General features: G+C 48.6%; 1 protein-coding gene across 3 annotated transcripts in view; it reads right to left on the minus strand.

Annotated features, from left to right (window-relative positions):
* Positions 1-2,350: 2,350 nt before the first annotated feature.
* The window catches only part of bmpr1aa (bone morphogenetic protein receptor, type IAa), a 38,835-nt gene continuing 17,164 nt past the window's right edge, over positions 2,351-24,021 (minus strand). For all 3 annotated transcript variants that reach the window (XM_085183531.1, XM_085183529.1, XM_085183530.1), the window contains 11 exons: positions 11,867-12,158; positions 6,328-6,490; positions 6,146-6,248; positions 5,953-6,052; positions 5,773-5,860; positions 5,009-5,153; positions 4,511-4,703; positions 3,914-4,211; positions 3,663-3,838; positions 3,428-3,558; positions 2,351-3,092 (listed from right to left, as the gene is read on the minus strand). In XM_085183531.1, coding sequence (XP_085039657.1) covers positions 2,967-3,092; positions 3,428-3,558; positions 3,663-3,838; positions 3,914-4,211; positions 4,511-4,703; positions 5,009-5,153; positions 5,773-5,860; positions 5,953-6,052; positions 6,146-6,248; positions 6,328-6,490; positions 11,867-11,933 — 1,590 coding nt within the window. In that variant the 5' untranslated portion in view covers positions 11,934-12,158 and the 3' untranslated portion in view covers positions 2,351-2,966. The remainder of the gene's footprint in view (positions 3,093-3,427; positions 3,559-3,662; positions 3,839-3,913; positions 4,212-4,510; positions 4,704-5,008; positions 5,154-5,772; positions 5,861-5,952; positions 6,053-6,145; positions 6,249-6,327; positions 6,491-11,866; positions 12,159-24,021) is intronic.

Genomic DNA, 24,021 nt, shown 5'->3' on the forward strand with positions numbered 1-24,021 from the left:
CGGTGACTCTGTGTTTCTGTTAGTCGTTTAGACGGGTCGGCGCTAATTTCAGATTTAAGTCGTATTTTCAGTGACGCGAGCTGAGAGGCCTCGGACACGTGCAGCTCATGTGAACAGCAAGATTTACAGATGTCAGCCCGTTCTTCAGAGTTTCAGGTGTTTATTACTCGCAGGTCATCAAAACTAAAGTAGTGGAAAGGCCGTGCTGCACTGCACGATCTCGTCATGCAAAGAGTCTGGAGTGCTTAAGTCACGTGGACGTGGTGGCACTTTTATACCAACATCACTGTGACACTGCTTTAACTGCTCACAGCTGGAAACGCACCACAGCTGTTCATCACCTGGAGGAGACGCTTGCAGAACCAACAAACATTTGGAAGCTCACGACAGAAAGTTTAGATGAAACCAAAACTGACTAAAATCAGGGTTAATCTGTATAAGTACGATTTAAGGTTGTGAAACTACAAAAAACTTGAATAATTCTTTGGTCAAAATTATAAACTTAAAGTTAAATATTAATTCTAATGCAACAAGTTTCAGAATCAAAGTTCAAAAATTTAATGGAAGTTTCAGTCCCAGGATCATTTTGTTGCTGACATGGAATCAAAAACATAAGTTAAAACTGATGTCATAGCAATTTTTTTATATAAACTCTTTTAAAATGTTGAAGTATCCATGTCATTCAATGCCAAAATTTAAAACTTGGATCACATGAATCCTGTAGTAAATTTGATTTCCTCTTTATTGGAAATGAACATTTAAAATCTTGACTTGCAGATGTCTTGATGCATTCTCAATCATCCAGGAAAATAAATCTCCAAAAGTTGAATCAACAGAATCAACTTTTGGAGATTGACTTGCAGATTTTTATAAGATTTTAAGGTATGGTTTTTAAATGAATCTGAATTACCTGAAAAGTTAATTATATTATTAGTAATATTTATTAGTTAACCTTTGTTTTTCATTAGGAATAAAATATTTTCTCCAATAAAGTTTCTATAAATTAAAATGAATAACTTCAAATGGGAAGTTACAAAGTTGGAGTTGGTAAAAGTTGAAATGTAATAAGTTACTATCGCTGAACATTAGCACACTGACAACATGGGAAGTAAAATGAGAAAAGTCAATCCCAAATGAAATTCATGACCAAATTTCTTTTGTTGGTAGAAACAAAAACGAGATTAAATGCAGGATTTTCAAAGTAAAAGCTCGGGTGTTGCCGTGAAAGAAGCAGAGCGACGCTGTGGCTTTGTGTACTAAAATAAGAGTATTTATTTAAAAATCGGTACATTGGACAGACTGTATATAGAGTTTTCATTTCGTTGGTAAACTCATAAGGCACCATACCAGATGCTGTACAAAACACCAACAGCAGGAAACAAAAAGACTTTTACATATTCAAGATTATTTCTATACTGAGCTGTAATTACAGACACACTAAGGTTACTGCTTAAATAGCTGCTGTACGAACGTTAGCCTCATTCACGCGCAGCCAACATGCACGAACCCACTAACAGCGACCGTAGCCTAGCTTAGCACAAACTGTTAGCTTAGTGGCACCGCTGCTAAAACAGCAATTCTTACATTTTAATTTCTACGTGTGTCCGAGAAACCCTATGAACACATCCAGGGCTGATGAGGCGAGGTTTCAGTGTTTGTGCTAAGCTAGGCTAAAAACATCCGGAACCAGTTTCCCAAATATTCCTAATGATTAAAGCAAACTCACCAGCAATAAGCCAATCAGCTCGAAGGGGACCTGTTCTGCTTTCTTACTTTCTGACTCGCATAACGATCAACTGGACTGTACGCAGTTTCATATGATGACATAAACTTATGTAAAAATAATCCGCCCCGTTTTTGGACTTTCTGTTCCACAGGGAGCGCTCTAGGGTTGGTTCAGAATGAAATACAAAGTCTTAAATATAATTCAACCCGATGGCTCACAATTGCCCTGCAGACGAGCTGCAGTCAAATTTATTACACTGCTATTAAAAAGGAGATAAAGCGACCCCTCGGCAGGCTTCCAGAACCTGGCCAATCAGAATAAAGTCAGGCTTTGGGCCTTAAAAAGGGCAAATATCCCATAAAACTGGACTACTTTAAAAATAAAATAAGCCAGATTTACAGTTCATCTACGTCAGCAAGAGGTGGAGGAACTCTGGAACGTACTGCCCCTCTGCTGGCTTCCAGAAGGTGGCCAATCAGAAGACAGTGAGCTGTGTGAGACAAATGAGTACTATTTCAAAAGGTTAATCATACTAAGCCACTCTGAGCAGAATAAGTCCCCTTTCAAAGCGGTTACGTCGCTGAGATTTTCGTGAAGGTCTTCTTCGGGTTTGGCGCCACTTTGTTTTGTTTTTTAAAATTTAATCAGACAGACAGACGAACAGGACGGCAGACGTCTCCGTGCTGACCCCGCGACCTCCCGCCGGCGTCTCCGAGGAGTCGGCCGGACGTCAACACCACTGCAGCATAGTGTTCTGGTTTGAACTCCTCTCACGAGCAGGCACGGCATCTAAAGATAACGTTTATTTACACATTTAAATTCACATGTTATTATAGTACCTTATTCTGCTTATATCCAACTAAGCGTGGAGATGATATCTTAATATGGCAGGAGAACTCAGTCCTGAAGAGAAACAAAGAAAACATTTTCAAACAGGCGGAGGTGGAGGAAGCTCGGCGAGGTGGGTCCTCAAAGGAATAAAAAAAAATCTCAGTTCATTCATGAGGAATGAAAGCCCCGCCCCCCCCTCCTCGCCCCTCCACAGGAAGTCGTCTGTATCTTTTGTTTGGCTTTCACAGAAAGCGTCACTCAGCGCAGAGAGAGGAGGAGGAGGAGGAAGAGGAGGAGACACAGTTCAGCCCTGCGATGGGTCCTTTGCTCTTTTAGCTCCTCCCCTTCATCCCCCTGATGAAGAGGCGGTCTGGGGCGGAGGTTGAGGTGAGTCTGGAGGAGGGTGGGGTCAGATCTTGATGTCCTGGGACTCCACCATCTTGGCGAGCGTCTTCTTCACTCTGAGGATGGTGAGGCGGGAGGCGGGGTTATGAGCCCAGCACTCTGACATCAGCTTCAGCATGGCCCGGAGGCACTGCGGACACAAACACGCCGTTAAAGGACGAACAGGAAGTCACGAGGACACAGCCGCTCTGTCGCCATCATTGTGACACCCAACTCTCTGCCGCCGGCACGGGGACACTTCCTGTCTGACCGCATTGCCAACGTATTTATCCGCCGCAGTCTCAGTTTGATCTCAGTTCAGACACGAGGATGGCAGAAAGACCGGCGACGGGTCGGCGGAGGAATACGTTGGTGGTTAGGTCAGATAGGAAGTAGTCCCGGCTCGAACTTTCCCATCAGGCTGGAATCAAACAAACATCCTCGAGAGTCGGGAGAGAGACAAACCAGACAGGAAGTAGTCCTCACCTCGTCGCTGTTCCAGCGGTTAGACACCGTCGGCCGCAGGCCCTTAACACACACCACCTCCAGCATGTCCTCGTAGGAGGGGTCAGAGGGCACCGTGTCGTAGTACGGCAGCTGGTAGTCCTCCACGATACCTGCACAGGAAACAACACCTGTGTTAACGTCAGAGCGGCAGACGCGCCCAACAGCGACTGACCTTCTTCTTCTGGTGTGTGTGTGTGCGTTTGTTTGTGCGTACCCCCGGTGACGCAGCGTCGGGTCATCTCCCACACGACGAGTCCGAAGCTGTACATGTCGGCCATGATGTACGCCTGGAAGTGGTTCTTGTTGAGGCTCTCGTCGAGGACCTCGGGGGCCATGTAGCGTCTCGTCCCCACCCGGGTGCTCAGGGGGATGTCCACTTCGTTCGTGTCACTATGGCAACACAACGAGAGGTTAGGTCAGCTGAGGTCAGAGCAGCCTGAGAACGCACCACGGTTAAACGCCAACCTGTTGAACTTGACGGCGAGGCCGAGGTCGGCGATGCAGCAGGTGCCGTTCTTCTTGATCAGGATGTTCTTGCTCTTCAGGTCGCGGTGGGCGATGGCCGGCTTGCCCTGCGTGCCGTAGATCTCCGTGTGCAGGTGGCAGAGGCCGCAGGCGGCCGAGTAGGCGAGCCGCAGCAGCGCCTGCGTGTCCAGCGTGGTCAGCTTCAGGAAGTCGTACAGCGAGCCGTTCTCGTGGTAGTCGGTGATGAGGAAGAGCTGCGTGAAGGCGCCCGTGCCCTTAATGTCCGCCGCGATGAAGCCTGCAGAGGAGGAAGAAGAGGAGGAAGGTAAACACATCCACCTGACATCATTTACTTTATATTCGCCTCAGGCGCCCGGAGACCATTTCTTATTGGCCCGTGGTTAACGCGGTCGCTCTCCTCCAACACTGATGAACTTTCATGAAGCTGAAATAATCGTTCAGCTGTTTCTGCAGCGGCGCCGCGCTCTGAGTCCTCAGGCGGCATCATAAAGCTGCTCAGAACCCGTGACTCGCTTACCGCGGGTCACATGACCTGCACCGTAACCTCGTGAGAACGCGGACGTGTTTGGCACCTACCGAGGATGTTCTCGTGCCTCATCAGGACCGTCTGGTAGATCTCCGTCTCCCTGAACCAGCTGGCTTCCTCTCGGGTGAAGAAGACTTTAACGGCGACCTTCTCTCCCCTCCAGCGGCCCAGCCACACCTCGCCGTACCGCCCCTTTCCGATCTGACGTACCATCTGGATCTGCTTGGCGATGGTCCGCTGCACCTGAGGACGCAGAAAGGAAGTTTCAGACGGGTGCTCCGAGTTTCCTGGTCGTTAACGTGGTCTGTGACCTTTGACCCGTTTTAAAAACAAAGCTCTGTATGAGTGTGTGAGCCTCTTCTTTGAGCGTCGGCGTTTTCATCAATGACAGCGATGACATCACAGGTGAAACAACCTTCACTTGTAATCAAACTGAAACTAGCAGATCAAATAAAACTCAAAGAAAAATAAATTCTAATAGAGAACAAAGTAAAGTCACTGCTGCTGCTGACTGTCCTCTAAATCAGAGGTGTGTTTGTAGCTCCTACCAGCAGGGGGAGCCCTGAGCCGCTGCCTGAGCTCTGAGACTGATGAATGAGGTCTCTGAGCGACTCGCCCTCCCGGATGAAGACGTCGTGCTCCTGGTCCTTATGGTTCTTATGATACCGCTGCCGGTCGCTCTTAAACTTATACCTGCACACACACACACACACACACACACGCACACACACACGCACACACACACGTGCACACGCACACACACACACACACACGCACACACACACACACACACCTCAGTTTGATTCATCAACAGTTTTACAAAAGGGTCCAAAGTGAGCACAATAAAAATGTCTGTGTGTGTTTACTGCAGGAAAAAGTGAAGAAAATGTAAACAGGAAGTCGTCAGTTTTACTCTGACAATGACTCCAAAATAAAAGCCTGAGCTAAGGAGCACTTTCTTTTTTTTTAAGCTCAAATTTGATATGAAATATTTTCAGTTTTGCTTTCTGCTCACTTTCAGTCACATTATTTACTTTGATTTTACTCGTATTTATTTCACATGTGGTTTCCTGATGTTGCTGTTTGTTACTTTGTGTTCGTGCGTTGTGTGCTGGTTGGACCATTTAGTGACTGATAATTACGAGCAGTGAGAATTCACGACACCAGCCCACGTCAGGTGATTTATGCACGGCTATCGTCGTATCAGACATCGACAGGAAGTGAAAGCCAATGAGCTACAGACACGTCTGCCTCGCCGCCTCTCCCCGCCGACAGCAGCAGGTCCAACAGTCTCTGCCAGGTGAGCTCTTACCTGTAGTAGTAAACCACGGTGATGCAGATCAGCGTGCAGCAGCAGACCGTCATGGAGATCAGGAAGGCCAGCCAGTGGGGGCTTCGTTCTGCACACACACACACACACACACACACATTAGTCGCCTGTGCGGCTTCGCGAGCTCACCTGCTTCACACCTGCATCTGTGTCCCACGTTACCGGTGGGGGGCAGCGGGGGCAGCGTGGGCTGCAGGTCTCTGTTGCACAAGTCTGTGTTGCAGCACTCGATGGTCCTCCTGGTCTGCGCGTTGGGCGAGTCCTGCCGAGCAAGGAGCCAATCACAACAGCAGGTCAGGAGGGAGGAGACACAGAGGCGAGAAAAGTGACGGACACGCCCACACAGACGGCTCACCTTGCACTGGAAGTGAGAGCCTTCATACTTCATGCAGCCGGAGGTGAGCTGCACATCGCCGTGCTCGTCCTGCTCGATGATGGCGAAACACTGACCGTTGGTCCTGCAGACAGACATCATCATCATCATCATCATCAACGAGGACTCAGCAGTGACAGACAGACTGCGCTGCTTCTACTCACTGGCAGGTGTTGTTGATGGCGTCGTCCGGGCAGTGACCCGAGCAGTAGCAGCTGAGGGATCGAGGGAGGTCCTCAGGTGCGACGGTGGGGCTGTCGCCAGGGCGCCGGGCCTCGGGTTTCACCCCCGTCCCCTGCAGGACGTGGTCCGGGTTCTGACCTGCGGCTGGACACGAAACAGAAGTTAAAACATTTTTTAGTCTTTGGTGACGGCTGAGAGCAGCTCGGAGTGACTCCTGTATCAGCTGACCACAGCAGGAAGCGCCGTATAAGGACCACAGCAGACACGACGGCGGGTCGGAGATCGCCGAGCAGGAATAAAGTTTATTTGACGGTTTTTATGAGCGGCGGCGGCTCGCCTTCAGAGAGGATCAAAGGCAGAGACGATGGTTCTTATCAGCCGTCTGCTCTTTATCTCAGTCCTCCTCTAATCCCCGCCCCTCCTTCTGCGCCGACGCCACCGCTCTCCTCCACGCTCCTCCTCCTCCTGTGTTTGTCTTTCAGATCACTTTCACACACCTCGTCACCTTCCTTCCTTCCTCAGAGTAAAGACGGCATGTGGACGTGCACGCCGTCATGCCTGGACATGAACTTCCTGCTGGTAGCTCACCTCCAGTCCCGCCCTCCCCTGCCCCTCCCCCTGCCCCTCCCCCTGCCCCTCCCCCGAGAGTCGCTGTTACCGAATCACAGCTTTCATGTGCTGATCGTTTCCCTCCGAGAGCAACACAAACGTTCATCCTGAGCAAAATCAAAGAAACTGATCATGTGACGGGTAAAACAAACACCTGGAACAGCTGGATCGTCTGTTTCCTGTTTTTATTATCTGAAGTTGTGAAAGCGTGCGTCTGCACGCCTCGCAGCACATGTCATCACCTGCTTCCTGTCCGTTTTCTTTGGGGAACGCCTCTCTCGCTCTCACATGTTTGGACGTTCCTCCTGCGAGGCTCGCCGTCGAGGCGGCCTAACGTCGCCGTTTCTGTTCGGACCACACCGGCTGCTCCAACCGTGCTCCGCCCTCGAGCCGCGCTGCCACTTTAAGAGCACGCAGGGGGAGTCAGATTACCCAGCGTCCTCTCTGCCAGACCTCAGTCTCCACTCCGGCGGTCGGCACAATTATTAAGCACACATGTGGACAGAGGCAGAGCAGAGGCTCCACCCGTCACTGCCTTTCACCCAATCAGAGGCCCGAGGGGGCGGTTCATGAGGGCCTGCAGGTCTAGACAATGATGACATCACTGCTCGCCGATTCTTTTTTCAGCAGAAAAAACAAAGACTTTAAATGATGGCGACGGTTGTTTGAGAGCGGAGATGAAGCTGCATCAGTCTGCTCACTGATTCCTCCGTCAGATGATTTTAACTTCAAATATTATTTTAACCTTCTGGGTGAAAAAGCTCAGCTTTATAATTCCCACTGAAGCGTCTGCAGCCTGTAATCAGCCACAAACACACCTTTAATTACTGCCTGAGTCACAGTTACCTGCCCACCACACACCTGAGCTCCCACATTATGACGCTCTGCTCGCCGTCACGCCAACATCAGCTCTTAACTTATTTACATTAAACAGTTTGATTTTAATCTCACGCTTGTTTCAAACATCAGCAGAAACACACGACTCCTCATTTACGCTTCAACTCCACGTTTATTTTATTCCCACTCGTCATAAAACTTTGTGTCCCGGCTCCACGTTAACACATCCGCCTCCTGTGGGCATCACTGTGACCTGAGTGCTGAAGGTGGAGGCCTCCATCTTTCCTTCATCCTCAGTGGTGACAGTTCGTCTCCCGTGAGGAAAATATTCCCGTGTAACCATAGAAACGGGAATATAACCCTTTGATCTAAACCATGTGGATCACTCGGCTCCTTTGTTTGTCTCCACTTTTACAACGCGAGCCCACCGAGCACCGCCTCCCTTCCTTCCTCCTCCTCACCAACTTCCTGCCGGGGATGTTTATGCATTCGTGTTGCCGAGGTGACGGAGAGCAGCTGAAAAGCTTCCCAGCGAGCTCATTAACAACCTCGTTATAACCCTGCAACGAGCACGCCGTGGAGAGGCCGCGAGGAGGAGTTAACACGGAAACACGGACGCAGCAGGAAGAGAGCGAGGAGCTGCTCCCAACAGCCGTGGCGTCGTGCTGCAGGAGGTTTATGGATTCGCTGTGATGTCACCGCAGCTCTGTACCAAGTCAACCACCGCTGAGAGGGCGGGGCCTCGCCTGACTGACGGCGCTGACGGAGGAGAGGAAGTCAAAACTAGAAGCAAACAAAGTCTCTCCTCAGCAGCAGCTCCGCCCGTCAGCGTGACACCAACCATCACGCCTTCCAGCGACACAGCAGCTCGCAGTGCACACGGCACGTCTCCGAGGACAACGGCGAGTGTGACGGGCCCACAGGCTCATCTCTGGTTTCTTCAACGTCCTCGGGATAAAGATGGCCGACAGACGGCGGTGACCTTCATCATAATTCAAAGATGAGATGAACGAATGACTGAGCCAGAATGTGCTGTGATTACCTGTGTTTATGTTGCTTTAGAGAGAAGCCCCGCCCCCAACATTCAGCTGACTCTGCCCTCCAAAATAAAATACGAAGTGTGCCGCCGCCACGGCGAGGTCCGCAGAGAGGAAGCAAACACGGCTTCCAAGGGTGAATAAGTATCCGGAGGGACTGACGGATATTTCCGGAGAACAATGGCTGTTTGGAGAGTTTAGCGCCGCCAGCAGCTCGTACAGGAAACGGTTAATGTGCAGAGAGGAAGTGAGAGCGGCAACAATCAGTTCAACAGCTTCCTGCAGGGAGGGGAGGGGCTCAGAGCGCCGCTGCAGCGCTCGCTGTGAACAGATCCGCTTTCTCCTCAGAACGACGGCTCAAATATTTCTATCAACTTATTTTCACATCCAGTGTCTTTAAAGTCACAGGTGTGTGTGAGCCGCTAACTGATGATGATGTCACAGTGAAGCGTCACTGACACGGGGACACGAGCTCGGACAGCAGAGCATCTACGACACATTTCACTGCTCAGCGTCTCAGCTCACCTGTCGCAGGTGTACAATTATTGAAAGATCCTGACAGTGTTAAAGGTGGACGCAGTCGCCGTTTGTCACCTGGCCACCAGGGGGCGCTAGCTGTGGCGCCCAGGAAGTCGTCCCTCTGTCCGACCTCGACTCTTCCCTGATGGTTTATGGGCTCAGACTGAAGACAGCGTTTTCGGTAAATTTACAGACACTCAGACACTCGTCAGCCAATGAGCAGCTCTCTGAGTCAGAGCAGCGACGTGAACACGTCAGCGCCACCTCGCCGTCACTTTGTAAATGTCACCGACACAAATGGCTTCCTGACGGAGTGAAGACGGAGTCAGCAGGCGAGAAGGTGGATGGAAAAACAGTTTGATAAGACGGCGGCGAGTCGCTCCCTTCCTGAGATTACAGCCGGCTCTTATCAGCGGGTGTTTGGAGGTCAGAGAGTGGCGAGGGAGGAGACGACCTCTCTCACATCCTCTGACTCTGATCCACGCCAAGCTGGAACGCCTCGTCCGCCCTGAGACTCGGTCAGGAGGAGACGCTGACTCTGTGGACTCAAACATAAGGCCCACGGGCCACAACCGGCCTTACAGAGGGTCCAATGTGGGCCACAGGAAGGAAAATGTGGAGATGTCAACCCGGCCATAAAGTCGGAACTTTTACAGCCTTTTCATTAACGCCTGTCTGTTACTATTTACAGTAAAGTTACTTCCACACAGCGATCGATATTTTCTGTACGTTTTCTTACTTCCTCAGCCCAAAGCAGCGTGCAGACAGCACGTCATCAGCTGTCAGGTTAACGCAGTTTAAATGCATGTTTACGATTATAAGACATTTAACCCTTTAAGACCTACCATAGAACCAAGTCCGCCAGAGCTTATATTATATGTTTACATGCTGTGGAGCCATTTTTGGGAGCATTTCAAGTTGCTATACATCAATACAACCATTACGGCCCAGATTTTAATAATATGTCTGCATTAAGTGCATAGTAATTACATAAATTGCAAAAAAGTGCAATAAACTACAAAAAAATTGAAAATCGTTTTTGTTTTTTTAACATATATTTCTAGTTAGAGAAATTTAAGAGGCTTATCCCTCAAAACTGTAAATACAAAAAAGTTGCACAAAATAGTTTCCCACCACAGGAAATTTATTTTGAGTGTCTTCATAGTTTTATTTTTGAAATACACCAATTTTTATATACTGCAGGAAACACAAAAATAAATATTATAGTGCAAATTTGCAACAAAGCAGCATCTGCATCAAAATAAACTATTTCCAGCAGTGCAATATGAGTCCTAAGCATCCCAGAAACCACACAGAAAGTCAGAAAGTCAAAGATAACTTTTAAAAACACCAGTATAGGCTCATGAGGCCCTGATGGTAAAAAACTACATTTCTGCGAAAATGACGTCACTTCCTGTTTCGGGCAGGTCATGGCGCACATGTGATAGTTCGCGCTGATGGACGTAGGAAGTGTTACAAACAGCTGATCAGATCAGCAAAGCGTGTTTCTGGAATATTATGTTTTTGTTGCTGCAAGTGCTTTTTATGCAGTTTTTGCAAAACTATATGTGGAAGGAAACTGTGACCGAGGACAAGCTGATGGCATAAGATGTAAGTACAACTCCTCCGGTTTCATATGCAAAAAAAATTATTGTGCTAGCTTACGTGGTTGCAGAGCTACCGGGATTTAAAAATAGTTACACAAAACAGAGCGTGCTGCTCTGACCGGCTTTAAAGGGTTAAAAGGATGCAAACAGCAGCTTCAGTGAAGCTCGTCTCCACCTGCAAACATCGAGCAGACGTTGGCTGCCATCGATCTGGAAAAGCCTCCCCTGTGAAAAACCCACAGATGCCGAATTCAATGTGCGGGAAGAAGCTGCTGGGAATATTTTATCGGAAGCAGGAGGAGCGGCGTGACATTTCTGGGTCTGTTTCTGTCCTTGTCGGTCGGCCGACACTTAAAAACAGCTTAAACAAAAGGCTGCTGTGTGCACAGGGAGGGGGGCGCCGCTTACAGAGGAGCCCCACGGCGACTCTGTATGCTAACGTCGCCTGAAGTAGCGCTTATCTGCCGAGGACAAACTGACAGGTTAATGAGTAACCGAGCAGCTCGTGGGTCAGAGAGGACGCGTCGGAGCCCAGCGACACACTAACTGGGACCATCGCGATCACACAAAACACGAGAAACGATTAAAAAAAGATGGAGCTCAGGTGGAGTCCATGTGACCGTGAGACAGGAAGCTGTCACCAAACTGCAGCCTGATGAGCCCAAGCTCAGTGATTAACAGCAGCTAAACTTTCAGAATAAAAGCACAGGTTTGTCCACTAATAACTGGATCATGTAGCTGACATATGAAGCCTTAAACATGTGGCCTTTCACTTCCTGTTTCTGACCCTGTGAGAAACTCGCTGCCTGGTGCTGGTTCTGACGGTCGCCATCATCTCTGTACGTTTCGGTGACACTGAAAAACAAACGCTGGCACAGCTGCTCACCACAACCAGCTTTTAAACATCTTACCGTCAGTTCTGAGGGACAGCAGCAGAGCGACGGCCGTCACCGCCGCGCAGACCGGTAGACCTGGCATCCTGCAGCAGGCCCGGACCGACCCGACTGGGTCCCACACCGTCAACGAGACCTTCTGATGAGCCGGTCTGGGCGTGGAGAAGAGTGTTATTGTTCTACGGCAGGAGTCTGAGGAGCAGGGAGGAGCTCCAGATGGAGGCAAGGGGAGGGTGGAGGTAATGGGGTGAAGGGCAATATCACAAAAACAGGTCGTCCTGGGTCTCACAGGCTCTGTGGGTCCAAAACCCTGAAGAAGAGAGAGAGAGAGAGAGATAGGGGATTCAGTAAGACTTCAACATCCATCCCAGCTGTCACAGGGCGAGAGAGCACTACAGACAACCCCGCCCACCTACAGCCTGACCTGCATGTTACAGAGAGGCCGGCTGGTGGATTCAAACCCACGACCTGCATGCTGTGAACCATCGCACCGCCCTCTAGTTTCATTCTTCATCTCTCTGCTGTTCGAACACTGTAGCTGCTCACGATTCTCAGAGGAAACATTTCTGCGCTCTTCCAGCTCCACAGCTTTCCTCCCCGCTCTCCTACGGCAGCTTTGCATGATTCTCCGCTGAAAATAATCCTCCTTTATCTGATCCTGGGCCTCGACGCTCAGTTGATCCTGTGTGAAACGAGCGGCTTTCTGTTTCTGCAGCGTTGTAGTTATTAACTTCCTGTGTCATCACAGTGACCTCACACACACCCCAACAGTTTGGGCCAAAACATTAGAATCACCTGCTCACATGATGATGATGATGATGATGAGAGCATGCTCCTCAGCGTGCCGTGACCTAGTGACCCTGGCCGCCCGGCGCTGGCCTCCAGGGCCCGCCTAACTACCCGACCATTTGTCCTGGATGTTCTGCAATTACCGACGCTCGGGTCCCGCGCAGCTCTAATAACGTAATGTCGCAATTAGTGGGCGCCGAGAGAGGGCCAGAGGGGTGTGCGAGGGAATTAGCGGCAATGCGTGGCCGGTGTCTGTCACTTTTTATTTGCCCTCGGGCCTCAAAGGGGTCCGACCTGTGACCCACTTTTCACACATCTCCAGAGAGACGGAGAACAAAGACGCACACACGGCGCCCAGGGCGGGTCGAGCGTACACGACAAACACGGCTTCAAATCCGAGGACAGGCATCGCTGAACGTTTATTAATATTTACTAAACATTAATGCAAGAAAGCACATTTAGACACATTCTGCTGTTCGTCTGCACAAACAGCAGAATGTGTCATCGTGTACGGAAGACTAAAGCTGCCAACGTGACTCATGACCCATTTAATTAAATAATGCTTAACCTGGTCATCACTGAGTTATTGATTTGGGGGTTTTGGCTCCTCCCACAGCCACCCAAGTCAACCCCACGACACAGTCTGAATAAGAAGCACACCCATAACTGCAATAAAGTCATAAACAAATCTTTAACCCTTTAAGACCGACCATAGAACCAAGTCCGCCAGAGCTTATATTATATGTTTACATGCTGTGGAGCCATTTTTGGGAGCATTTCAAGTTGCTATACATCAATACAACCATTACAGCCTAAATTTTAATAATATGTCTGCATTAAGTGCATAGTAATTACATAAATTGCAAAAAATTACAATAAACTACAAAAAAAAAGAAAATTGTTTTTGTTTTTTTAACATATATTTCTAGTTAGAGAAATTTAAGAGGCTTATCCCTCAAAACTGTAAATACAAAAAAGTTGCACAAAATAGTTTCCCACCACAGGAAATTTATTTTGAATGTCTTCATAGTTTTATTTTTGAAATACACCAATTTTTATACACTGCAGGAAAAACGAAAATAAATATTATAATGCAAATTTGCAAAAAAGCAGCATATGCATCAAAATAAACTATTTCCAGCAGTGCAATATGAGTCCTAAGCATCCCAGAAACCACACAGAAAGTCATAAAGTCAAACATAACTTTTAAAAACACCAGTATAGGCTCATGAGGCCCTGATGGTAAAAAACTACATTTCCGCAAAAATGACGTCACTTCCTGTTTCGTGCAGGACATGGCGGACATGCGATAGTTCGCGCTGATGTACGCAGGAAGTGTTACGAACAGCTGATCGGATCAGCAAAGCGTGTTTCTGGAATATTATGTTTTTGTTGCTGCAAGTGCTTTTTATGCAGTTTTTGCAAAACTATATGTGGAAGGAAACCGTGACCGAGGACAAGCTGATGGCATAAGATGTAAGTACAACTCCTCCGGTTTCATATGCAAAAAGAATTATTGCGCTAGCTCACGTGGTTGCAGAGCTACCGGGATTTAAAAATAGTTACGCAAAACAGAGCGTGCTGCTCCGACCGGCTTTAAAGGGTTAAAACTGAAAACAAGCTGAATCCATCCAATAAACCTCTGTGTTGGTGGGACACAGGAGCAGTGCTGTGATTGGTTAATCTGTTATTAGGCTCCCAAAATACTTTGATGTTTTATGCTGAGAGGCAACGGAGGTCAACTATGTGCTAATTCCACTTTAACAGAATTACAACGTTTAGCAGGAAGTTAGCGAGTTAGTTCCACCTACAGCTGATCCACGATGTTCTGGACACGAACGAAACAAAACTGGACGGCGTGTTAGAGAGACGACATCTTTTTACCCTCCAGTCCCGCCCTGCCCCAACACTCACACTAAAGGTGTGTGTGTGAGTCGATATCACAGAGTGAAAGATTCTTCACCTCTTCGTCACAACAAAACCTCCAGTTTGTTTGCGGCTCTTCGCTCCATTTAAAGACGACGGCGTGCGGCGATAACGCCGTCAGACGGGGCGGGCAAGTCGAGGCAGGCTCGGGACAGACCATCTGCTGCGACCCCCCCCCCGGCACAGGAAGCACGCCTCCCCCAGCCGGTAATCGCCTGACACGTCCACTTCCCTTTGAAAACACCCACGGCTGTTATCACAACTGAAACGCACAAAAACACACGAAGTCGCCGTGGAGACCGAGACGCCAGAGAGACAAGCGGCTGAATCTGTCACCTCGCAGGAAGAGCCTCAGACGCAGTTCACAAACACTGCGGGTGAACTTTCACTCCTCCTCCTCATCGTGTTCAGACTCGTCTCCAACTCCTCGCTCTGCTGCACTCAACAACAAACGCCTTCTCCAGCGTGGCGCTCGTACCCGCAGATATCGAACTACCAACCCACTGCAGGCCGAGACAATCGGCTCAGACTCGGGCTGCGGCGGCCTCCTCATCCTCCTCATCCTCTGCAGCTGTTTACAGTAAACAGGCTGAACTTCCAGCACAAAACCCTCCAGCAGCCGCTGCGTCCGTCCACTCAGGTTCATCTGCACAGCAACGCCTTTGAGCAGCACATGGTTCAGAAGAACCAACCAATCCACACACAGGAACTCGGGGCTACTGCCACATTAGGACGTCCTCACAGCACCCCCACGACTCTGAGCATGAATATTCATCCATGCTGACACGAGAAGAAACAGTAACAACCATCTGTGAAAAGAGCAGCTGAGCTCCAAGCTCCAATCAGCACAGAGGTCTTAATCACATGACAGGAAGTGTGCGCAGGTGACATCAGTGTTTAAGAAGAGCCGCTTCACGTAGAGCAGAGAAAGAAAGAACTCAGCAGCTCACCTGAAACTCTGCATTTGAGCCTTCAGGCCTTCAAACCGCTGCGTAGCTGCACAGCTGCACAGCTGCACAGCTGCACAGCTGCACAGCTGCTCTCTGACTCCACAGAAGCTTTTTACTCATCAAAACTAAAACGTAAACTCATCAGTCAGTGCTGGGACACAATCTGCACACCGAGCTGCACACGTGTAAACTGAGCAGGTACTACTCCTGTGTACTTCTACTCTCTGTGACCTGCGACCCTGGAGGGGCCCTCCGACCCTACTTTGGGAACCAGCTGCCAGATTAAATCTCTTTCTTTACACGAGTAACGAAACACTGGATGTGTTCAAAGGAAGAGAACCAATCAAGTCTGAAGCCGGAGAATAACCGAACGAAAGCACGGGTGAGAGAAGAGCAGAGACCTTTGCGTGGGCACGTCGTCTTATGACTCATCAGCCGTTATTCATCAGCTTTGAAAGGCCGGAAAACAAAGTTAAAGGTGATGTTTGCACATTTACTCACTCTGGATTCCCCCCCCCCCATCTAAATCCAAAAACAAACTTCCATAAATGACGGTGCTGCCTGCAGTGGGGTTCAAACCCACACCCTAACCCCTCCCTCTCTCGTCTCCTCAGCTAACAGAGGTTAATGTAGCGTAGCTGCTCTGGCGAGCTGGACGTCACGCCGGCGTCCTGGAGGAGGAACATTCACCGTGACGGTGGGAATGAAAGGAGGTATTGTTGGCGGTCCCACCTGTGCAGAATAAACCGCCCTTATAGGGAACCACTGAGCCATAGCTGCCCCCCCACCACCCCCCAGGGGAAGGAATTCGAGGTCACGCTGCTGCGGGGATGCTGGGACATTTGGTGGGATGAAACCCAAGCAGCGGGTTACGACTTGTGGAGAAACAGTCCTTTAAAAGGCTTTTCTGGAACGGGGCGGCTTCGGGTAGAACTTTTCATTCGGCCATAAAACTATGAAGTAAAACGATATCTGTGCTGAGGCTCAGGATACAGTTTTACTCTGATTACTTTTATTATCGCTGGCGTAGCTTCCTGTCTGACAGCTCGGTCTGGATGCTCTCGTGAACGTCAGCGTTTCAGAGCTCAAGCTGCTTTTGTGCTTGTTTCAGCTCCACGATGATGTCAGAATGACCATAAATGGAGCTGATTAACGATTTGTTTTTGGCGTTCTGTGGTCGGGGTTTCATTTACCCAAATATAAAAGGCGTTTCTTCCAACAACAAAGATTCATTAACAGCTGTGCATCGTTGTGGATCCACAGAAGGATTTTCAGCTCCGATCTGTAGGTTTGAGTTTGGTCTGTCCCATCCAGAAGCAGACCGGCCTGTGAGTAAGCAGGTAAATCTTTATTTTTTAAGTATTTGATGGCAGCTTTCAGCACTTCCCCCACTTCCTGTTACAGGAAAAACAAAAGCCGAGCATGTTCAGTCATGTGGCCTAAATGTTTCAGTCACAGTTTTAATGCTACCAGCTCGCTGAGGAGAGAAACTCCCGGGCAGCTCCTGATTTACCGACCTTCAGCTCCTCCAAGAGCTGTAAAAACGCTGTAAAACGACACTGGACGCTGGCAGGGAGGGAGCGGTGGGGTGAAGGCATTAATAATCCATCCCCAATACTGCCCCCCTCTCGATGGACTGCAGGGTGAGGGGCCAGATATCAATAATCAAGCTTTAATGCGCCTCCACTTCCTGTGCTGGAGGAGCGGCGGCGACAGACTAAATAAACACTACTGAGAGCTGATTGGAGGAGCCAGCAGCTCCTGCGCTCGATAAATAAATGCAGTAATGAGAGAGATGGGCATCAGGGGCGGTGGTGCAGCAGAATATTAGTGGGGACTGGGGTGGAGGGATGGATGGAGGTGCTTTCTCCTTCTGCTGAGTTCCATCAAAATCAAATCAGAACCTGGACTGAAAGAATATTTCTGCGAAACCAAACGGACGTTTTTCTAACCTCTCAGTCTGAGCTCCATCAAACTTTCCACTCGGCCTGAACGAGCTGATAAAATCTGAGCCGTCATAAAAATCAGGATGAACAATAAAGTGGATTTAATGTCACACATGCAAACGTTAGCTCAACGAATGTGCTGAAGGGAAAAGATGCTAAAACATTCAAGTTGCTCGTTTCATGTTTAAAAAATGAAAATAAAACCATCTGAATAAGAACAGTGGACTCTAATGTAATAATTACAATGATCATTTATTTCTTACCTGACACCAGCTCAGGCTGTTTGTCAGAAGCTTTGAGGTGAAAACATGAGCCCCGTCGTTCTGTGACAGCGGGAGCATCAAGGCTGCCTGTTCTCAGTTACGAGGCTTCCTGAGCTGATTTCAGGAGGTGCGTCCGTTAGCTGCAGCAGTACAGTTGTGTCCTCCTCCAGTGACGGATGCCAAGAAACCACCCACATGTGTCCCACAGACCCGACTCAATTCAAACCTCTCCTGTATCAGGCCCTCAACATATTTAACATGGGAGTCTGTTCACTGCATCCTTCCATGTTTGGCACTGATCACCACCTGCACTCATGTATAGATCTCTCTACTTAGCACTTTTAATTCTTATTTTCATGTCTATTTAGCGTCATATGACAGCATGTTTGCACTAAGTACCGCAGCAATTTCCTAATGTAGTAAACCTGCTCAACATGTGGCAATAAAACAGTTTCTGATTCTGGTTCTGAGTCTATGGGACTGACTGCTGGAGCCTCCGGTGGACACTAGAGGAACTGCAGGTTGAGCCGCTCTGGCGTTTGTTTGGGGCCGTCCTTATGCTCGCTGCGTTGCGAGAGTCTTGGGTGTCACGTGACCCTCCTCACATCGTGAGGCCATCTTTGCAGTGTGAGTACAGTCATGCCTGTTTTAGCACATTTAATGCTGCACAGACGCTCAGAGACACACGGATGTTGGAACTGTTTGAAAACTTTTTTGTCAAAAGAATTTTGCAAAAAAAGTCGTCTTCTGGTTTCGACTTCTCTTCATCAGCACATGTGACATGCTACTGTCAGAGTGGTGATGCCTATCGTTTAGAGAACACTGCAGTGGCAGCTACGCTGGCACCATAAAGCCTCTGAGCACTGAATGGGCCTGAATGGGCCAAACTGACCAGCTACCCGAACCCGTTATCCCATCGCTCCCTCTCCTTCTTTCCTCCTTGCTCTCCTTTGCTCCTCATCTTACTCCCTCTCCTCTCCTAGCATGCTCCATTTGCTGCCTTCCCTTCTCCCCCTCCTCTCTCCCCTCCTTCCAGCTTTCCATCAGGTTTCTCATTTCTCGCCTCATCTCTCTCTGCCTCCATCTTGGCCCCGTTCCCCGGCCCCTCCAGGGGCCCCCTCCTTGCAGGCGGGCCTCTGGGTGCTGCAGCAGCCTCCCGTTGGTGTCGGCGCCCTGCCTGACATGCCTTTCAGGGCCTGGGAGACTGCAGGCCAGACTTTCTGGCTCCACTGCCATTGTTTGCCTGGCTGCTCTGTGCCTCTTCCCCGGCGATGGATTAGCATAAGAATACCCAGAATACCCCGAGCCCCGGTGAGCAGTGCTGCGGGCCTCTTCCTCCCTGCATCTTCCTTCTCCTAATCCTATTCTTCTCCATCCTTATCCTCCATCTAATCCCAGAAATTAACTCAAACGCACCTTTTCTTCTTCTTCCGTTGGGTTTATTAGCTCTTTATTAACAGGATGAACTTGCTGCCATCAGGTGACCCGACATGCAGATGTAACATGACGTCAAGGCCAAGAGCAACTCCGATGTCTTCCAGACTCTTATTAAGATTCATCGTGAGAGGGCTGCCAGCACAGACACAGACTGCCAGAGCTTTTATTCTGAAAGCATCTTTCAATTAGTCGATGACATCACAAAGAGCTCTGTCTGATTTTAGTGTCCAAGTCCGACCCGTTGGTGCGCTCGCCGAACAAAACGATGCTTTTGGTTTAAACTGAATGATTTGGGGGAATTGAACCACAGAGTGCCTGAGCTTCACTTCAGCGGCACACGCCCTCACCGTGTGTGTGTGTGTGTGTGTGTGTGTCCGTCCGTGTGTGTGTGTGGAGGCAGAGCGGGCAGCAGCGAGGCTTAATTTCATTAGAGGCCGACAGAGGATCTGCAGAGCAGCTGCAGCACCAAACCCGAGGAGGAACATTTACTTCAACTCTTCATCGTCGTGTTACTGCAGCACAGATTACCCACAATCCACAGGGGCAGCGCAGGTTTACGGCATCTTTTTTAAATTTTTTATCAGTACGATCGTTTATTGATTACGATCAAAGCTGGAGACAGAGGCTAACACGGGTTCCAGTTATATGATAATGCAGCAGATCCGCTTAGTCTAGGATCCCCAAGCGTTTTTAATCACGCTAATCGCCATAGAAACAAGTCCATCCATCACTGCCACAGTGCTGTGTGCCGCGGCTGAGTCATAAAACAAACACTCGGATCATAAAAACAACATTATGATCCTGAATCACGCGCCGGAGGGGAGAGGACGCTCAGGCAGCCCTCCCAGTTAAACCAGTTAGCTCCACCACAGTGGCTTCATGGGAGGTACTAAACATGCCGACCCCATCACGAGGTACCCCCCAACATCCAGATTTACCCCCCCATCCTCCCCCGAGGTCCATCCAATCAGAGACACAGCAGACAAACACACAAGAGAACTAAAAATAAAACTTCTCAGAGACAGCGGCTCATCACACACACACACACACGCACGCACACACACGCACACACACACACACACGCACACACAGACACACGCTACTTCAAGATTTCACATATTTCAAATCAGATGCATAATGAGATCACATATTTAATAGTTCAGTTTGAAGGTAAATAAAGCCCAAAGCAAACTGCACGTTTAAAAACAAGAAGTTTGCCGAAAGTGCTGAACAGAAACACAAGATACTCACATAAAAACCACATCAACTCAAGCCAGTCTGAACGCTAGGGGTGGGGGAAAAATGGATACTGTGTAGCATGGTGATATTTTGTTGCTAATAATGTATGGATACAGGGACAGCAGAAATCGATACTTTGTTACAAAAAGGTTTTTGTGCTCTGACTTCAGAGCATGTTGATCCTTTTTCTGAGCAAGAATCCTGACATTCCTTCACTGTCCAAATGTGTTTAATAAACATGACAGTTTACTTATTTTAATTTAAGACATGTTTTATTTTAATTAAGTTTAAAACTTTTTTATTTAATGTAAAATTATATTTTGTTTTAATTGACTTTCAAATTCTTCAGTTGCTGAAGGGGCTGCATAGTTTTCATAAACTGCATAGTTCAGAATAGCTATAATTGTACCAGATGGTTGATTCAGTTAAGTTGGACTAGACTGTAATACAAACCGTTCAGTTTGTCAACAATCAAACTGAAATGAGAGAAAGACTGAGTGTGAGACTTTGATATTAGAGAAAATGATGATTGATAAAGTTTACCTTTATGTACAGAATCTGAATATCGCAAAATATTTAAAAAATTGCAATAATATCGTATCGTGGGATGTGTGGTGATTCCCACCTCTACTGAACGCTATCGAAAAAAGCCGCAGGTTTTCAAAAGCATTTTAAAAACAGGAAACGAAGATGCCCGTCTAATATTTAAAGGCAGCGTATTCCAAAGTTTAGGGCTCGTTCTCCTCTATGTTTAAGCCTTGATTTTGGACGAACAACAGCAGCTGATCTGAGGGTCCGTGAAGGAACATAAGGCTGAAGTAACTCGGAAAGGTATGGAGGAGCAAGACCATTAAGGCATTTATAAACCAGTGTTAGGAAATTGATTCTGTGATGAACAGGAAGCCAATGAAGAGGAGACAGGACAGGTGTTACATGTTCATAGCTGTGGGTACCAGTTAAGAGGCGGCAGCAGCATTTTGAATGAGCTGAAGACGAGCCCATCTGTCCTCAAAAGCCCCGCCCATAAACCCCATCCACAGCTCATATGGGCTTTATTTATAGCACCAAATCAGTCAGCGTGAGGTAAAGACCTACAACCACACAGAGGAAACCCAACACTCTTGGCAACAGTGGGAAGGAAAAACTCCTTTAACCGTCTCGTGTGATGCACCCTGCAGGCGCACGTGGAGCCAAGTCTGTCCGCCCAATCACAGCCTTGCTTTATCACTTTTATAGCCAGCAAATGAAAATAATCTGTTTCTGAGCGAGAGAAGGATTTCTGTTTGTAGCCACAGTCAGCTGATCTCTGCTGCATTTCGATTAACAGCCTCCTCCTTCACCTCCCCCTCACACTCGCTTTTCCCTTGCCCTCCCCCCATTCCTCCTCCAAATGTTGCTGGAATGTGGGGAGCAGGTAATGGAAAACACCCACCCCCACCCTGCAGCTCTCCAGGCCAGGAAACCAGCGTGCTGCCGGCACTTCACCACGCAGCAGAGGAGAGGTCCAGAAGTTTAGCACAAACACAGAAAATCCTAACGGCAAACGTTAGGAAGTCGTGTTTTTCCCCAGTTCAGCTCGTACTGAAACACTTCTATCATCACTGAGTGTAAACGGGGTTAAATGGGACTGTGTGCTCTTCTGCTTTACGTCACTCTCCCGTCACGCTGGATCAAACAACCTCAGCTTCCACACTTTCCTTCTTTAAACAGAACGTTTATCACATCCTGCCACAGTTATCACAGATCTATGGCCCATCCATCCACCCTGGGCTCCTCTCTACAGTCCTCTGGACCTGCAGCTGGAGCTGTTAGAGTGAGGCCATGCTACAAACAGAAACACTCACTCTCTGGACTTCCTGTTCCAGTGGGGTCACGCTCAAGCTCATCCAGAGAAAACGAGGCTCTACGGAGCTTCTGGAGATGTTCACCATGTTAGACAGAAGCAGCTCTGTTCACTGACGACCGTCTGTTTCTGTTCAGGGGGATTAACAGAAGTTCAGACTGGCTGCACAGCTCTGCCCCAAAGTGCCTCGAAGGATGTGCAGCTGGTTTCTGGTGGAGCTGAAACCGTCTCAGTAAGAAGGAGAGAAACTACAGAGACCGGAGCGCCAACAAGTTTTCCCACACACAACTAAAATATGACGGTAACTTTGTGTGTGTGGGTGGTCTGGTCAGGCTGGACTGTGCAGAGAGGCTGGATGGTTTCATTCACCGTGTCACGCTGAAAATGCAGCCAGGCCACAAACGACACGATACAGGTGGTCCTGTGTGTGTGTGTGTGTGTGTGTGTGTAAACTGCAAATATGGATATAAAAATAAACAGTGTTTGTTAAAGAGCCATGTGACGCTGTTAGTGATGCCCTGCACTCATCAGTTATCACTCAATGACAGATCCGTGTTCACACTAACCAGCACTGGCCTGGCTCAAGCACACTGGTCCATCCTCAGCAGGGTGTATTTACTGGTCCAATCACGATCGAGCAATTAGGCCTGAGGTACAAAACGTCACTGATGTAGTTTAGAAATCGCTGATCGTTTCAGCTGAAGCTCATAAATGTTCTGGACGTTAGACTAACAGCTGGGACTCACTCATGGCTTCACTGCAGTTAATGACGGTTAATCAGCCAACCAGGTCAGTGCTCATCGTCAGCACGTCCACTCAGGTGGCTGTACAGTAATGACATCAGTCATTAGTTTAACATTTTCAAAGCTTCCTTGTGTCGACTCCTGAGAGCAGGATCGATGTGAGGCCGTAAATTCTTTCAAACAGGTGAAATATACACTTTTTAATCTGTTGTTACTGCTGCTGCTTTCATCTCTCCACGTTTCCTTGTGTTTGTCTCAGATCATCCACGAGCTGTGATGAACTCAGTTTTCCCCGAGCAGTCGTCGCCACTCGTGACTTTCCTCGAAGTATGCGACTGCGTGCTGAAACCAGGCCGACTGCTGCCTTTGTTTCAGCGCGCGGTGACTCAGGCGTCTGAGTTGCAGCTCGCTGACAGACCTTCAAACAGAGCCGGCCAGTCTGCAGCACCAAATCGCTCCCATATGTCCCCGAGGAGCTCTGCCCCCCTCCCCCACCTCCACGCTTCATTCACATGCGGCGGCGTGCAGGGCAAACCTGACAGGGTTCAACTGCAGTCAGGATTCCAGCTTTAGCCGAGTGACGGAGAACATGTCAACAATCTCCAAAAATAGCAAACGAATGTGAGACGCAGCCGTGAGCGTCTGATAAAGTGTTCTCTCAGGCTGACTGCTAATGGCCGTGCTGTCACAGATAGCTGCGCTGATAATAAAACACTAACAACGAGCTGGCTTTGTTGTTTTTCAGAAACATCGGTGAATAACTTACTGAAGGAAACCAAAGAATCAGACGTCTGCAGCTGTAACGCTGCATCAACGTGAACCCTGAAGGTCAAACACACAGATCACAAACAAACAGGAGCTTCAAGTTTTTCACTTTTAACAAAAGAGGAAATGAAAACGTCTTCACGCTGAACACCGTCCGGCGGTCCTCACAACACGTTAGCTGCATTACTGTCGACACGATTATGATTACAGAGCCCAGAGAGCAGCGAGGCCACCTTCATCATCATCTTCACAGTAGCTCCTGAGCAGTATTT

This window comes from Neolamprologus multifasciatus, chromosome 13 (genome assembly GCF_963576455.1).
Source record: "Neolamprologus multifasciatus chromosome 13, fNeoMul1.2, whole genome shotgun sequence".
NCBI lineage: Eukaryota > Metazoa > Chordata > Actinopteri > Cichliformes > Cichlidae > Neolamprologus > Neolamprologus multifasciatus.